This window comes from Podarcis tiliguerta (assembly GCF_965153285.1).
Source record: "Podarcis tiliguerta genome assembly, chromosome: 11".
In the NCBI taxonomy this organism is placed as follows: Eukaryota; Metazoa; Chordata; class Lepidosauria; order Squamata; family Lacertidae; genus Podarcis; species Podarcis tiliguerta.
The window spans coordinates 63,265,682-63,282,862 of NC_139544.1; the positions used below are offsets into that span (position 1 = coordinate 63,265,682).

The 17,181-nt window shown below is 53.9% G+C and overlaps 2 protein-coding genes across 12 annotated transcripts in view; one reads left to right on the plus strand and one right to left on the minus strand.

Moving 5' to 3' along the window:
• LOC310659500 (beta-1,3-galactosyltransferase 5-like) overlaps positions 1-17,181 on the minus strand; it is a 75,617-nt gene that overhangs the window by 54,910 nt on the left and 3,526 nt on the right. The window lies entirely within an intron of this gene.
• FAM221B (family with sequence similarity 221 member B) lies at positions 7,283-14,834 on the plus strand. 11 transcript variants are annotated; one of them, XM_083404588.1, is made up of 7 exons: positions 7,283-8,007; positions 8,995-9,183; positions 10,362-10,479; positions 11,155-11,265; positions 12,224-12,423; positions 13,558-13,677; positions 14,579-14,834. In XM_083404588.1, exons 1-7 carry the CDS (start codon positions 7,404-7,406, stop codon positions 14,776-14,778), a joined length of 1,542 nt encoding a protein of 513 aa, XP_083260714.1. In that variant the 5' UTR covers positions 7,283-7,403; the 3' UTR covers positions 14,779-14,834. The 11 variants fall into 11 exon arrangements, 10 of the variants coding, with proteins under 10 accessions (XP_083260714.1, XP_083260717.1, XP_083260716.1 ...); XM_083404591.1 differs by having other exon boundaries at positions 7,345-8,007; positions 8,995-9,138; XM_083404593.1 differs by having other exon boundaries at positions 7,381-8,007; positions 14,738-14,834.

Consider the following 17,181-nt stretch of genomic DNA (forward strand, 5'->3'; position numbering starts at 1 on the left):
GTCAGCCCAGTCCTTGTGGCAGAGAGGCAGAGGCAGGGCTGGTGTCGAGCACGGGACTCGCCACGGCAGGCGCGCCCCCTCCACGCTCCGGAAAGAAACACGCACGCGAACAAAAGTAACTTGTGAAGCCTCCTTTGGCCTGGGTACCATCCTGCTCAAGTAGCCGGAAAGGGTCTTCTTGAAGGTCTCTTGCTGAGCTGTGACAGTCGCTGTGTTTGGAAGGGAAGCCTGCGGGATCCACAGCCCATCCAATCCAGCCTCCTGCTCTCCCATTGACCAGCCAGATGCCTGCGGGAAACCCAGAAGCAGGATCCGAGCCCAAGGCCCTCTGCCCTCCTCTGGGCTCCAGCCAGTGGCCTTCAGAAGCATTGCTGTCTCCAGCTGCTGAGGCAGAACACAGCCCTTGTGGGAATAGTCCTCTTCTCCATGGATTTATCTCTTTGAAAGCTGTTTAGGTTGTTGGCTAGCATTGCTTTCTGTGGGAGGGAGTTCCACGTTTAGCTATGTGCTGCATGAAAAAGTACTTTCTTTTACGGTGGTACCTCAGGTTAAGAACTTAATTCATTCTGGAGGTCCGTCCTTAACCTGAAACTGTTCTTAACCTGAAACACCACTTTAGCTAATGGGGCCTCCCACTGCTGCCGCACGATTTCTGTTCTCATCCTGAAGCAAAGTTCTTAACCCGAGGTACTATTTCTGGGTTAGCAGAGTCTGTAACCTGAAGTGTCTGTAACCTGAAGCATCTGTAACCTGAGGTACCACTGTATTTCTCCTGAATCTTCCAACATTGGGCTGCATTGAGTTCTAGTGTTCTGAAAGAGGAATAAACACTTTTCTCTATCCATTTTTCTTCATAGAATCACAGAATTGCAGAGTTGGAAGGGACCCCAAGGTTCATCTAGTCCACCCCCCTGCAATGCAGGAATCTCAACTAAAGTATCCCTGACAGACGCCCATCCAGCCTCTGCTTAAAAACCACCAATGAAAGAGAGTCCACAACCTCTTAAGTTGTCCTCCCAGTTTGGTGTCATCTGTAAATTGGATGAGCATCCCCTCAGTTCCTTCATCCAAGTCGTTTATAAAGACGTTGAACAGCAAGAGGCCCAGGACACAACCCTGCGGCACTCCTCCCTTGTCACTTTCCCCCAGGGTGACGAGGAACCATTAACGAGCACTTGGGTTTCAGTCAGTCAACCAGCCTCAAATCCACCTAACAGCTCGTTCAACCCACATTTTACTGGCTTCTCTGCAAGAATATCATGGGGAACTTTGTCAAAAGCCTAAGATACACTACATGCACAGCATTCCCCTGATCCACCAAACTTGTAACTATCAAAAAAATAGATTCTTTTGACATGACTTGTTTTTGAGAAACTCATAGTAATCACACCAACCTTTTCTAAGTGCTCACAGGCTGACTGTTGAATGATCTGTTCTAAGATCTTTCTATTGAATGGATTTTATAGGCAATAAAGGATATATTTTACAATTTATCCTCCATATTACTCACGTTTGTGAGCATAAAGTTTAAAGTAATCAGTTTTGCGTTTAGAAGTCATACACTTAGTTAGCAGAGTTTAAAACACCACCCCTTCCAGCATTAAAGTGGAATATTTGGGACTAGGCTGTGTAACCTTATTTTTATTTATTCAGGCTGTGGCAACAGGCTTTCTTTTTCCATGTTCCTTCTTAATAAAAGAATTACACAACAGACAGTAAATTAAACATTAAAATAGTATTTATTCGCATAAAGTATTGCACTCAATTCCAGCAGTCAGTAACAGAAGCAAGGCAGGCAAATTCTACTTATAGATTACAAAATGCATAGTTTAGTTCAAGAATGGAGTCTCTGCTGGAGCCAAGACCAGACAGACATCCATCTGTCTCAGAAGTATTTTGGCAAAGGGAATGAGTTGTGAGGCAGGAGAAAGTAGAAAGGATTACACCCTCCCCCTCCCATCTGCCATAAAGCCCAAGGGAAGGGGAGTCACACAGTGCCTACTCTAGTAATCACGAATTCCGTGAGCCTTAACTCCTTCATAGCCTTATTTAGCAAACATGCATTTGTTATTTTGACTGCAAGTTCCCACTCTTCCCTGACATCAACATCAAGCTGACCAGTCTGTAGTTACCTGGGTCTTCTATCTTCCCCTTTCTTGAAGATGGGGACAATATTTGCCCAGCTCCAGTCTGCAGGGACATCACCTGTTCTCCAAGAATTCTCAGATTATAGACAGAGGCTTGATGCTGTGAATAATTTTATAAACTCCTATCATATGACCCCTGTGACTCACCTTTTATCTAAACTAAAAAGTCCCAAGGGACGCGGGTGGCGCTGTGGGTTAAAGCCTCAGCGCCTAGGGCTTGCCGATCAAGAGGTCGGCGGTTTGAATCCCCGTGGCGGGGTGCGCTCCCGTTGTTCGGTCCCAGCGCCTGCCAACCTAGCAGTTCGAAAGCACTCTTGGGTGCAAGTAGATAAATAGGGACCGCTTACTAGCGGGAAGGTAAACGGCGTTTCCGTGTGCGGCTCTGGCTCGCCAGAGCAGCGATGTCACGCTGGCCACGTGACCCGGAAGTGTCTTCGGACAGCGCTGGCCCTCGGCCTCTTTGAGTGAGATGGGCGCACAACCCTAGAGTCTGTCAAGACTGGCCCGTACGGGCAGGGGTACCTTTACCTTTACCTTTTTAAAAAGTCCCAAATGCTTCAACCTTTCTCCATAGGGGAATCTCGCCATCCTCTTGAATATTTCGGTTGCCCTTTTCTGAACCCTTTCCAACTCTACAACATCCTTTTTGAGTTGAGGCAACCAGAACTGTACACAGTACTGCAAATGTGGCTGCACCATAAATTTGTATAATGGCATTACGATACTGGCTGTTTTATTTTCAGTTACTTCCCTAATATTCCCTCGCATGGAATTTGCCTTTTTCATGGCTAATGCACACTGGACTGACATCTTCATCAACTCTACTAGGATGCCAAGGTCTCCCTCCTGGTCCATCACTTGCAGTTCAGAGCCCAGGAGGGTGGACATGAAATGAAGGTTTTCTCTCCAGCATGCATTATGTAATGCATATGTAATATGTACATATGTAATATGTAGCGTGCATACTACAGTGGTACCCTGGTTCTCAAACTTAATCCATTCCAGGAGTCTGTTTGACTTCTGAAACCATTCAAAAACCAAGCCGTGGCTTCGGATTGGCTGCAGGAGCTTCCTGCACTCAAGCAGAAGACACGTCAGACATTCAACTTCCAAAAAACGTTCGCAAACCGGAACATTTACTTCCGGGTTTGTGGTGTTCGGGAGCCGATTTGTTCGGCAGCTAAGCTGTTCAGGAACCAAGGTTTGACTGTACATAGAACTGCATTTGCCCTTTCCCATTCACTCAGTTTGCAGAGGTCCTTTTGGAGCTCTTCGCAACCTCTTTTTGTTTGAGCAACCCTGAACAATCTCGTGTCATCAGCATATGCAGTTTGAGCCTGAGAGTAACCACTCCTGGTGCTGCGGACGCTGGGCTGACACGCAGGATGGTCCCTGCATCTTCAGAGCAAGAAACGCATGGGGGGGGGGCTGGGACTTGGGCATGACTGACCCACTCTAGGCTGGCGGGGGGGGGGGGGGCTTGGAGCAGGTCCTGGCAATCTGGCCTTGGCATCTCCAGCCCCCAGAGGAACTGTAACGTGATGCAATCTAAACCACGGAGAAGAACGCTGCAGGCCCCTCACCTTACAAGGATGGATGGCTGCCAGTCCCATAATTCATCACACTTTTCCTCAGAGCACCCGGGGGGCATTTTTACATTGCCCTGTTTTTAATTTTGCTTTGATCATGCAAGTCCAGGGCCCTTTGCACTGCCCAAGCCTTGCTAAATGTAAAGGTGGATTTATGGTACAGTCAAATCTGGTCCATAGCTGAAAGATGAACTCAAAAACTAAGCTGTACTAGAGGGTGAACAAAGAATATTCACTTCCGACTGTTTGGCAAACATTTATTCTAAATACAAATGATGATGACAATGTTCAAAAGACCCCTGTGAAAAAGATGACTATTTGGCATTCTCTAAGACGTTTCAGCTGTAAGTGAGAATGGCACAAGACCCTGAGGACAGTAGCCTGATATTTATTGATGAAACAAATCTTTTTAAAAAGGTTACTACCCTGCAACTCCAATATTACTACTACTAATGCTTTTTCCCAGGGATGGGGAATGAAACAATCCAAATTTTCATTTTCAATGTGCATGTTTAATTTCATTTTTATCCCACTGTATCATCTTTATTTCTTTATTCTTGTACATTGTGGAAAGGTGTGTTCCTACTTTAATCATTTAAATATTAGAACCGTAGAATTGTAGAGTTGGAAGGGACCCTGAGGGTCATTTAGTCCAACCCCCTGCAACGCAGGCATAAATTAAAATTCAATTTTAAAAGTGCCAAATGTGCACCAGGAAAATCAGACGGTGTAGCCCATTTGTGATATGATTTCACCCCCACATCTAGAAGTGTGTTGAACAAGAAATCGTCTAGCACCCTGGGGCACTCTGCAAAGAAACTGATCTATAAATCTGCAATAAGCTGTGCTTTAAGACGGCTGGTGGTGGCTGTTCCTGAGTCTGTGCTGCGCCCACCCTCATGCTTTATGCCACCTTTCTAGAACCGAAAAAAGCCTAAGGATCTGAATGTGGGAATGTTGAGGGTGGCAGGAGAGGATATATTGATTATCCTTCCTAACTTGCGCTAGCAAGCCTCTTCCCTTAGCAGAGTGGATTCCCCTTTACACAGCAGAAAACTTGTTGCAAACTTGACTGAGTTTCTTAAGACAATAAGCAATTCAGTCTGGCTTGTGCATATTGAGATATGTTCTAATATTCCTGGTAAGGGCCCTTTGAATCCCTCCTAAAAGAACAAAGACGCCACAGTCTTATTCATAAGTAACAAAAACTAGTTTTACTTACAATCAGACAGAGGACAGTGTGAATCCCTGAAGGCAGGCTTAAGGCTTAAAGTTACAAACAGGTTTACATCCATGCGCTTACCAGGAAGTACACTCAGAAAAATACTCCTCAGCTTAGGATCTCAATCCTTTGCAATCCTTCAAAAATACTCAAAAATACGCTATGCTGGGGCCCATAACCCTTTGTGGGAATGTTGAGGGTGGCAGGAGAGGAGATATTGATGATATCCTTCCTAACTTGGGCTAGCAAGTTTCTTCACTTGGCAGAGTGCGTTTCGCTTCTCCGACTGCAGACCTTCCTGGGCAGACACAGAGTCATCTGAGGGATCTCATGCCCAGATGCTCAGATGCAGGGAGTTCATGCGCAACCCCTCGATGGCCGAGACGGTGAGGAAGGCCAGATCCCACACGTGTCCCAGCAAGGTGGTCCTGCGCCCAGCAGAGCATCAGCACCCACCGAGAGAGGGGCACCCCGGCACCCCCTTGCTCTGGTGCAGGCACCCTTGGAACCCAGCTGGCTGCTGTGGCAATAAACAAGTCTTCTGTCGCCATGGCAATGCTCCCTCCCTCCCTCCCACCCTGCGGCCAATGGGATGAGGGTTCCCTGGCTACAGCTGGCCTGGTCTGGCCTGCCCTGTGAGAAGCCCAGCCGAGGTAGGAGAGCTGCAAAGCCCAGCCACCAAGCGGCAGTCCTGCTCCCCACCGACCCAGCTCCCCCACTACGGAATGACCAGCCTGTCTTGACGCACCCTGTGCCCACCCCCCCCGGCACGGGATCATCTCTGGGGCGGCCCTTTCACAGCCCTTGTATCTATTTAGCAGGGCTTAACATGACTCAGTCCCCATGAGGTCGTCTTCCTTCGCTACAGACCCTCTGTAGGGCAGAGAGGGCCCTTCAGAGGCTCTTGGTGGGTGTGGCCCAAGAGTGGCCTTCTCTGTGGTGGCTCCTAATCTGTGGAACTCCCTCCCCAGAGTGTCTGGCACCTTCATTATAAGACGCACCTCCTTACCCTGCCCTCTGCCCCTTGTTGGCTCATTTCCACAAATTTAGGTCGTTACAATATTGTGTCTCAGACTTGGGGCCTTAGGGTGAATTGTGGGTAAATAATATTCATAATCACAATAGGCAGTGTGGTGTAGTGGTTAGTGCTTGACCGGAACCTGGGAGAGCAAGATTCAAGTCCTCACTCTGCCATGGAGCTCCCTGGGTAACCTTGGGCCAGGCACTCAGTCTCAGCCTGTCCTACCTCGCAGGGTTGCTGTGGATAAAAGAGAGATGAGGAGAACCATGTCCACCACCTTGGAGAAAAGGTGGGGTATAAAAGAAGTAGATTAAATAAATGAAATAAGAAGAGTTCAGTGGCAGAGCGCATCCTATGTTAAACTATGGAACTCCCTCCAGCGATGACCACGAACTTGGATGTCTTTGAAGGAGGATTAGGCAAAATCATAGAGGACAGGGGGGTATCAATGGCTACTAGCCAGGAGGGCAATGCTCTACTCACAGGTTTTCAACCTTTCTGAGTCCACAGCTCCCTTGACCAACTACATTTTTTCCTGCGGCTCCCCTGTGGGGCTCAGGAGCCCAGTTAGCCCTCCTTGCCTGCAGAGCTGGCAGTCCCTCACCCCTTTTTGAGCTTCCTCCCTCATAGAGTGTTCCCTCAGCCTTCTCTCCCCTCTCCTTGGGAGTCCTCTGGGCAGTTGCTGCTGCCGCCCCATGTCTCTGAGCTGCCCTCCTGCCCCAAAGAGAGGGGCCTCCCGAGCCACCATTCGCCTGTGGGGCTTAGAGCCAGGGCTGCTGCAATAAACAGCTGTGCAAGCCTGGGGGAGGCTGGGACACAAGAGGGCATCCGAGGAGGGAGGGAAGGGAAGGAGGCCAGAGACACAGTGTTGCCCATGGCACCCCTGACCACCATTCAAGGCACCCCAGGGTGCCACGGCACGCTGGTTGAAGACCACTGCTCCATGCAGTTGGAGACAGCAGTTCTCCTGGAAACCACAGGAGGAGAGCGCTGCTTGCAAGCTTCCCATGGGGCAGCCACTGAAAGAACAAGGTGCTGGGCTGGAAGGGGCTACTGGCCGGATCCTGCAGGCTCTTCTTATGTTCTGATCCTGCTGTGTATGCAGAAGGTCCCAGGGTTGGACCTCGGCACCTCCAGCTAAAATGGCCTTCCGTACTGAGGCTGGGAAAGACCACTGAGCCTCCTGCTGCCATGGGAGAGCAAGGAGGGCTGCTTCCGATCAGAGCTGAGGAGGCCCAGCTAAGTGGCCAAGGGTTGGGCTCCAGGAAAGGTCTCCCCCCCTGGGCTCAAACATCCAGGCTGTGTCCCTCTGGGCGTGAGATGCCTGGGTTGATTCTGTCTTCTCCCTGCCTTTTTTGGCCAGTCTCCAGCTGCTGCTCCTTCCTTCCTGTTTGGTCTCCAGCACCGTTGCCTAGTGACGCACAATGCCACCCCCCTTCCCTTCCCCGGCTGCACCCTGGGAATCCAGGTCAGCCCAGCCCCTGCACTGCTCTCACTGGCCCTGTTTGCCTCCCAAAACAGCCAGCATGGAAGAGGAGCCCGTTGAAGACGTGCCCATGGGGCCCTCGGAGGAAGAGCCAGAGCAGGGGGGTCAGAGGACCTCCTCCACAGCCCTGGAGGTGGAAGAGGAGATCATCCTGCCTGCTTCCACTTCCTTAGATGACGAAGATGAGGAAACCATCTTGCCCGTGTCCACATCCCTGGAAGGGGAAGATGGTGGCAAGGAGACGTCGCTCCCGCCTTCGGAGTGGGAGACCTCCGAGTCGCTGGTCCCGCGGGAGCAGAGCCCCAGCAATGACGGGTCTTCTTCCCAGCCTCTGGAGAGCTCTGAGCCCTCTTCTTCCTTGGCCTCCTCACCTTCCTCGTCGCCCGTTTCCTGGAGGAGGCAGAAGGACAACCAGCTGCACCCCCTGGAGGAGGTGGAGGACACGGAGGAGACCACGGCGGAGCTCAGCAGCATCCTTCCCCAGAGAAGCCTGGAGAAGAAGGCCAAGAAGAAGGGCCCCATGGTCAAGAAGGGAGCTCCGAGTAGGTGGCGCGGGATTCGACCCACAGGGGAGGGTGCTTCTTGGGGAGGACTTGGGGTTAGCTGTGCCTGGGAGGAGGGGAGGAGAGTTCTAGGGGAGCAACATGTGGCCCCTGGAACCTCTGCAGGACAGGGAGTCACAGCGTCATAAAACTGGAGAATGGGAAGGGCTCCCCAAAGGGCAACTAGTCTAATCCCCTGCAATGAAGGAATCTCAGTTGGATCATACATGGCAGATGGTCACCCAGCCTCTGCTTAAAAGGAAAAAGAGTCCACGACTTCCCGAGGGAGACCGATCCCCTGTTGAGCAGCTCTTAGTGCCAGAATTCTACTGTGTTACCATCTTCCTTAAGGTACGCGGGTGGCGCTGTGGGTTAAACCACAGAGCCTAGGACTTGCCGATTAGAAGGTCAGTGGTTCAAATCCCCGTGACGGGGTGAGCTCCCTTTGCTCGGTCCCAGCTCCTGCCCACCTAGCAGTTCGAAAGCACGTCAAAGTGCAAGTAGATAAATAGGTACCGCTCCAGCAGGAAGGTAAACGGCGTTTCCGTGCGCTGCTCTGGTTCACCAGAAGTGGCTTAGTCCTGCTGGCCACATGACCCAGAAGCTGGACGCTGGCTCCCTCGGCCAATAAAGTGAGATGAGCACCGCAACCCCAGAGTCAGCCATGACTGGACCAGGGGTCCCTTTATCTTTACCTTTACCATCTTCCTTAGTGAGTCAGGCAAACTGCTGTTCCAAATAATGCTTTTTGAAGAGTGGGGGCCCAGGGGGTGAGTTTGTGGAACCAAAGCAGCGGGGCCCCAAAAAAGTTTGGGAAGCACTGATTTAAACCATTCCTATTTAGCCTTTCTGAAGTGAACTGAGCAGATCACGAAGCACCAACTCTTGCTGGGCTGGGCTTAGGAGTTTATGAGTAAATGGCAACCAGTCCATCAGAAGCCGTTCCTCTCCTAATCCTGCTGGGCCGGATCCTGTCTCTCTTGCCAGACTACACAGTGAAGCCTGTGGTGCCAGCTGAGAAGGCAGAGCTAATATCGGTGGCCAAAGCGATGCACCGGGAGAACTTTGGCAAGAACGTCAAGGAGCTCTTCCACCTGGAGAAGGAGGCAGCCCTGAAGTCCATCGAGACAGGTGGGCGGAGCCTGCAGGCCAGGCAGATGCTCCAACCTGTAACGTGTGTGTGAGTATGCACAGGCACATGTGCAAAGTTCCGCTTTTAGGCAAACAAAACCCGAGGCACCTGTGCAGGAGGGGACCCACCTGCCTGGGCAGCAGCACATGTGGAAAGTATCTTGGCATCAATGCCAATTGCAAACTGAACATGAGGGAGCAGGTTGGGACATGGGTGGCACTGGGGTCTAAACCACTGAGCCTCTTGGGCTTGCCGATCAGAAGGTCGGCGGTTCGAATCCCCACAACGGGGTGAGCTCCCATCGCTCTGTATCAGCTTCTGCCAACCTAGCAGTTCAAAAGCACACCAGTGCAAGTAGATAAATAGGTACCGCTGTGGCGGGAAGGTAGACAGCATTTCCATGCACTCTGGCTTCCATCATGGTGTCAGAAGCAGTTTATTCCCGCTGGCCACACGACCCAGAAAGCTGTCGGTGGACAAACGCCAGCTCCCTCGGCCTGAAAAGCGAGATGAGCGCTGCAACGCCATAGTCGCCTTTGACTGGGCTTAACCATCCAGGAGTCCTTTACCTTTTGCCTTTATGAGGCAGCAGTGGGACACAGCTGCAAGTGCAATTTCAGGCTGCATTAATACAACCGTAGTCTCCAAATCAGGAGAAGAATTAGATCCATTTTATTCTGAGCTAGTCAGGCCTCACCTGAAGTCCTCTGGGCGGTTCTGGAACAGCTTCAGAGGTGGAGGGCTCCAGCGGAATGGAGAGCTAGTCCTGTGGGGACAGGTCAGAGGAACTGGGTGTGCTGAGCCTGGAGAAGAGAAAGAGAGGGGGCGACAGGAGTCGTCTTCTTCCTCTTCCTCCTCCTCCTCCTCCTCCTCCTCCTCCTCCTCCCAAGGCCTGACAGGATCTCACAGCCAGAAGGGGCTGCTGTGGCTGGTTCTCTGCTGCCTGCGAGGGCAAATGAGGCAACCGTTTGCCAGTGGAGCCAGCGGGCTTTCCCATCACGGGAGTTCCTTGAGCAGAGGCTAAATGCCCACCTGCTGGCGATTCCCACAAGATCCCCTTCGTCCTGTATGAGTCCCTCTTGCTGCTCGAGGATGAGCCAGGACTACAGACGGCCTCCCCAAACTCCGCTTCCGAGGGTTTCTGGGGGGACCATTTCTGCCAGTGGGTGTACTGGAAGCCCAGCATTTGGGGGCTGAAGAACCCTCTTTTCTCTCTCCCCAGGTAAGACACGAGAGGACCCTAGATGCCGACTGTGCTGTGCCAGCAGGGGCAGCCCCCATGAGGAGATGTCAGGCCCCCACAGTGTTTCTGCCACCCCCAAACCATACTGGCCGAGGAGGTAATCCCCATTCCCAGCAGTGGGGTTATGAACAGGGGAAGCGGATGGATCCTGGTCCCGTCTGTTGGCCCACCTGGCACAGCAGGATCCGCTGTGGCTCTCCGGGGTCTTGGGCAGAGAGAGAGGGCTTTCCCCAGCCTCCCACCCCAAATCCAGTGAGGGGGCAGGGGGCAGACGCAGACCCCGTGAGCTGGGCTCTGGCCCTGACCTTCCCCTCAAAGATTCCTCAGGCAAGCAGCACCCCCACGCCCAATGTCTCTTTGAGTGTAGAAGGGCGGGCACAGCTTGGCATGGGATGCCCCTTTGTCTCCCGGCCCAGACGCTGTTCGGCAGCCCGAATGGTGGCAGCAGCAGCAGCAGCCCTTGCCCTCTCCCACGGGGTCAGGATTATGCCAAGGAGGCATTTGGGCTCCCAGAGGAAGGTTGCAGCTTACAATATGCCTTTCAAGCACATTCAGAGAGCGACTGTACTTTACCCTTCAGCCGCTGCAGTCCTTCCCACAGAGGTTAGGCTCAGCCTGGTAGAGGCAGCGCCTGGTGGTCTGGAGTGGCCAGGCCCAGATATCAGGGAAGGAGTGTGGGGGAAAGCTCCTCACCTGTGCCAGTTTGGCCCAGGCAGTGGGTGGGCTCAGCTCCCCTGCCTCCCGTCTGCCTGAAAAGCCGCCTCTCCCACAGGCCTCTATATCGGCTGGCGCTGCCCAGAGTACCTGTGGGACTGTTTCCGCGTGGGCGACGAGTCCAAGTGTTTCTGCGGGCATCTGCTGAAGCAGCACCAGGTCTATGTAGGTAAGTCATGGGGGGGGGGTAAGGAGCTGGCAGTCAAGTCGTTGGCCCTGTCTGAGAGAGGACAGAGGGAACTGCGGGCACCGGAACCAAGGGCAATTCTGAGCCCTGAAGCAGAAGTGGCAGCTCCCCCCCCCTTATTGGTTTGTCCACAACCCTTGATGTGCAGGTCTCCTGCTTCTGTCCATGGAGGTTCCACTTAGCTCTCATGGCAGTTCCTGCTTGATGTGCCCTCCGTCAATGTGTCCAGTGCTAATGATGGCACTCAGGTGGCGAATGCAGTCATCATCTCACAAAGAAACACTCCATGGCGAGTTCAATCATGGAATCCTCCAGGAGTTTTCAATTCTTGGATCCCCAGAATCAGCGGTGGAAGAAGCCGCTCAGGCGCCTGGGGTGGGGCAAGCCCCCCATAGGGGTGGGGCGCTCTGCAGGCCCTCTGGAATCTGCCTGCCTCCTCCCACTCAGCCACCCTACAGCTGGGGGGGGGGAGGCAGTGGGCAGACCATTTGGGCAGTGCAGAGTGGTGGCTTGGGCATGCTGCAGGCTCCGTGGTGAGCGCCGCCTGGCATTTTGTCACCCCCCTCTGTGGTGACACCCAGGGCGGTCCCCCACCCCCATGCCCAGAATGAGAAGGGGCTGGGGATGCCATGCAGACTGACCCCAACCCCAAACTCACAACTGTGTCATGTTTCATCTACAGTGTAGATAAAAGCTGGCACACCTAGGGCACGCCCAGGGCTGGCTCTGCTGCGGCAAATCTTGCAAAGTGATGGCACAGGGGATATGGGGCACGTTCAGCTCCACAGGGTGGGGCATCTGTCTCTTGCCACAACTCGTCTCTGAGCGGCTCCTGACCTTCTTTCAATTCCCCCCAAGGACTTCCCCAGCCCCTCCTTGGGCTCCTTCTGTCCCCCCAGCTCTTCCTGACCAGCTCACTGCCGCTCCTTTCTCCAGACAGGCGGGCGACCGTGCCCTGCACCCTGCAAGGGTGCAAATGCCAAGCCTTCATGTTCATCCCCTCCCGCCCAGAGGAGGTGGGCGAATTCTGGCTGCGGAGGAGAACCGGCTTTGACCCAGCGGCCTGGCGGGCCAAATGCCGCTGCAAGCACACCCACGAGGAGCACACGCCCAACGGAGCCCGGGGCTGCGGTGCCCGAGGTGGGTGTCCCTGGGGTGCAAGGAAGGGGAGAGGGTGCCAGGCATGAAGGCCTGCCCTCTGCAGTGGGTTGGACAAGATGACCCTGGGGACCCTTCCAATTCTACATTTCTCTCTTTGCCAAAGCCCATATCCTTGAGGGTCTCTTGGCTGCTCCTGTAAGAAACAGGATTTCAGGAGAACCAGAACCTGAATGTCCATTTGTTCCCACTCAGATTTAAAGAGCAGTTTTCACGGAGAAAGGACTGGGGCAAAAAGAAAAGGGCAGTCAGACACAGCGTTATAAATTGTAGACCTGTGCCTAGAAAGTGTGGGGCAAAAGCTTAGTGTGGGTGAGCCCTCTGGTTTTACAGAAATCCCTTGTTGCCCTGCACTCTGAACAGCCCTTGTTCCTGCTGTGGGAGACACAGTTTATAAACCCTTGAAATATCCCCCCCAAGGGGCCTCTTTGGGGTCTTCCCATGAGCCCAGGAGAGTTGAGAGGGGCAGGCAGCCCGACCCTCACATGGTGTCCTGCCCCCAACCCAGACAGGACTCCAGACCCTCCAAGTCTCCCTATTTTCCAGGGACATCCCTGACTTAGAGAAGCCGTCCCGGTTTCTGATTTGATCCCAGAATGTCCCACTTTTCCTTAGGATGTCCCTATTTTGATCAGAGAAATGTTGGAGGGTATGGAGTTCTCTGACCCTGAGCCGCCGGAAGACATTTTAAAAATGCTTAATGTTTTTATATATGTTGGAAGCTGCCCAGAGTGGCTGGGAAACCCAGTAAGATGTGTGGGGTTTACAGAGTAAAATTATTGTGATGGAATGGCATGTACCTAATTTCATTGGGGAAATGTTGGCGGGTATGGGACCAGAGGAGGGCCAGTTCACACCTCTCAGCCTGACAGCCCTCTCTGTATTGCACAGCCCCACCAGATCCTCCCATGCCTGGAAATGGGTGGCCCCAGTGGGCCTCTTCCCCCACTTTCTTCAAAACAACCCTGCAAGGTTGGTTCCTGCCTTGCTTGAAGCCGCTTAACGTGATATTCAGGGCTGTGTGGGACCCTCTCCCTGCTGCAGAGACGCCCCCCACCCCAGACTGTCACCCCACCCCCCCAAGCACTGACACCCCACTCTCTTTCCGCCCTCTAGGCTGCTCCTGCCTGGCTTTCACCTCCAACTTCTTGTGCGCTGCCTGCGACCGGCGCTGGGAGGAGCACGAGACTTTCTTTGAGTCGGAGGAGACAAGGCGGAAGGGGGGCCGGCCGTGCGGTACGAGCAGGAGGGGAGCAAGGGAGGGGGCACTGTGGGGGCCACATTTCCCCCTGCCTATCCTTCTGGTGCCCACAACTGAAGCTAGCCAGTTTCCCGTCCTCCCACCCCAATTCCATGGGGCTCTGCTCCAGCGGAAGCTCATGAAGCACCGAGGGCAGCCCCACAGAGAGCGCATTGCAGTAGCCTGGCCTTGAGGTTGCAGAGGCAAAGATCAGTAGACTTTTTCAGCAGGGGGCCAGTCCACTGTCCCTCAGATTTTTGTCGGGGGCTGGACTATATTTTGAATGAATTCCTATGCCCCACAAATAACCCAGAGATGCATTTTAAATAAAACGACACATTCTACACATGTAAAAACACGCTGATTCCTGGACCGTCCGCGAGCCAGATTTAGAAGGCGGTGGGGCTGAATCCGGCCCCCGGGACTTAGTTTGCCTACCTATGGTATAGATTAACACACTCTGCCGCTCTCTTTCCTTGGATATTTTACTTCAGTAAGCCAAGCCAGAGCTGTGTGCTCTGAATTTACCTTCTGAGATTGTGGAGGTCACACTCACTTTTCACAAAACTGCTGCCAGCCTTGCCATGGAGCCTCTGAACTCTGCGTATTAGCTGGGATTCTCGCATTGCAGGGGGCTGGGCTGGATGACCCTTTGGGGTCCCAATTCTTTGAACAAAGTAGCATCCTCATTTTCATGCCTGCAGTTACCCTCATGTTCAAATTCAGATTCTTCAACCATCTGGGCGTTTTCCCACTCAATATTCTGGTTTCAAAGCCTCCCCGGTCCTTCCTGGAGAGCCAGCCTTTGGGTGCTGTGTGCTCCTGGCTTCCTGGGGCCCTTCCTCCTGCCCCCCCCCCCGCCGGGCTCCGTCCCACACCTGCCTCTCTTTCCCCCAGGAGAAGCCTATCTGCCTTTTGCCGAGATGCCCGAACTGCGCGATGCCGTCCTGACGGGGCGCTCCGAGGACAGCTCTGCCTACCAAGCCCTGCAGGGCCAGGCCTTCCCGGCCCTGCCTGCCCCCTCTGGCTCACGCGCTCTGCCTCTTCCCCCCTCAGGGCCCCGGAGGATAGTGGAGAAGGACCACAAGAAGGCCTGAGGGTGGCCGGCGGACGGGACCCCCACAGCGAGAGGCAATAAAGAGAGGCTGCTCTAGCCGGCCGCGTCTGGGCGTCTCTTCCGGGCCCCTGGGGGGTGGGCTCTGCGGGGAATCCAGGGCCAGAGGGGGCTCTGGGGCAGAAGAGGGTCAGGATGGGATTCCTCCACGCAAGAACACCAGGCTAGCTGGCTGGATCATCTAGTCCTGTTCTCACGGGGGCCAAATACTCCAAAGAACCGAGGGATCTGGATAGACTGCCTCTGGCCCTGGAGGTTCCGTAGGAACATGAGAAGAGCTTGGCCAAAGTGTCCTGTTCTGACAGCCAGATGCCACAAGGGGAAACCCTCAAGCAGACCTGAGCTCAGCTGCAACTCTCCTGTGGCTTCCAGAAAGCCGCAGAGGCAGAGCGCAGCTGTTAAGTTGTGGGTGAACATATCAGACGACACAGCAATTCTTCAAAGAGCTCTTGTTTATTCACAGGCCAGAACAGAACTGAACTGAACGGTTCTGCCAGCCTGCTTATATAGAGCTCAACTACAAAGCAACAGTAACAACTTTCTGTAACTATCCAATCACTGAACGTCACTTTCAATTCCTTATTTGCATATATGGACCTAAGTGAAAACTATCTAGAGTATCCCCCTGCTGGCCCAGGGTGAGAACTTCAGTACATAACAGCAGCCATTGTGACTAGCAGCCTTCAATAGCCCTCCACCCCATCAGTTTCCCGTTTCCAAGTTGGTGGCCAGCATGGCCTCCTGTGGCTGGGAGTTCCACAGATTAACAGTGTCCTGCGTGAAGGACTTCCTTCGCACAATGAGGCTCCCGCAGTAGCTGCTTTGCAGGGAGAATGGGCAGCTTTTTCTGAACCAGCTACTAGCTGGGGCTTCCATGGCAGCCTTTGAGAGGGGTCAGCTGGCAGGTGGGCTAGGGCAGGGCCCCAAAGAATGAGCCAGGGGGTGCCATCCTCCAGGCCAATGGGTGGGCCCAGTGCCTTTTTTTCTAGAAAAAAGCTGAAGTTGTTACAGGAAGGGCTTGTTCTGGCCCTGGCCCCAGCCTCCCCATTTGCCTTGCAGGGGGCTGCACTCGATGACCCTCGGGGTCCCTTCCCATTGTGAGATTCCTCCAAGTCAGATGGCTTCCCTCCTGCCCGTCCCCATATTACCCGGGGCTCCTGCCCCACTGGCATTGGTGACTTGGGCGCCTCAGTGGCTCCTGCACCCGCCCTGCCCCAACCCTTGTGAGCGCTGCCAGCGAGGTGACCAGGGTACACTCAGCCAGCCACAGAACTTAGTGCATAGCAGGGGAAGAACATCACTCACCACACTGCCAATTCCCCACGGAGTGGGACGTGTGCTCTGGCCAGTCCCGGGGTAGGGGGGGGCAGTGGCCTGGTCCCAGCAAGGCTTTCCCCGTGACACAGCTCCCCATTTGGCTGAGTGTTGGGGGGGAGGAGCTGCCAGTACTGTGCGCTGCAGGAAAAAAGCACTGGGTGGGCCTTTCCTCCACCTTTCTCACGAGCTGCTAGGGATGCGGGTGGCACTGTGGGTTAAATCACAGAGCCTAGGACATGCCGATCAGAAGGTTGGCAGTTCGAATCCCCGCGATGGGGTGCGCTCCCGTTGCTCAGTCCCTGCTCCTGCCAACCTAGCAGTTTGAAAGCACTCCCGGGTGCAAGTAGATAAATAGGCACCACTCCGGTGGGAAGGTAAACGGCGTTTCCGTGCACTGCTCTGGTTCGCCAGAAGCGGCTTAGTCATGCTGGCCACATGACCCAGAAGCTGCACGCCGGCTTCCTCAGCCAGTAAAGCGAGATGAGCGCAGCAACCCCAGAGTCTGCCACGACTGGACCTAATGGTCAGGGGTCCCTTTACCTTTCGGAGCACGACAGCCAGAGAGTTGGATGGAGAGCTGAGCTGGAAGCAGGAGACCCAGAGACCTGCTTGCTCTGTGCTGGGACTGTTTGGGGGTTGATGCTGTGAGCCCCTCCAGCCTACGCTCAGGTTGCAGAGCCATGCAAATGAAACTGGATACCCTAAACAGCACAATGGCAGGACTCTTGAGCAAGAAGGATGGGAGGAGGGTGGCTGCAGGGGAAGGATGAGGCCCTGCCTGCTTAGCCTCTGCCTAATGGAAAGCAGGGCTGTTGCTGGGGGGTGGTGAGGAAGGCCCCCGCCAGGTGTGGGAGGGGGGCAAAATCAGCTAAAAATATGTCTAGAAATAAAAATATCGGCTAGGAAGTGCAAGATCACCTAGCCATGGCTCTGATGGTGAGACCCCCTTGTGGGATGGGCCCCTTTCTGGGCTGAAGGGCCAAACACCTTGCACCTTCCGCTTGCCCTTTCTAAGCAGCCCAGGCCATCAGAGGAGACCCCCCCCCCGGTTCACTCATGGCACATTGCT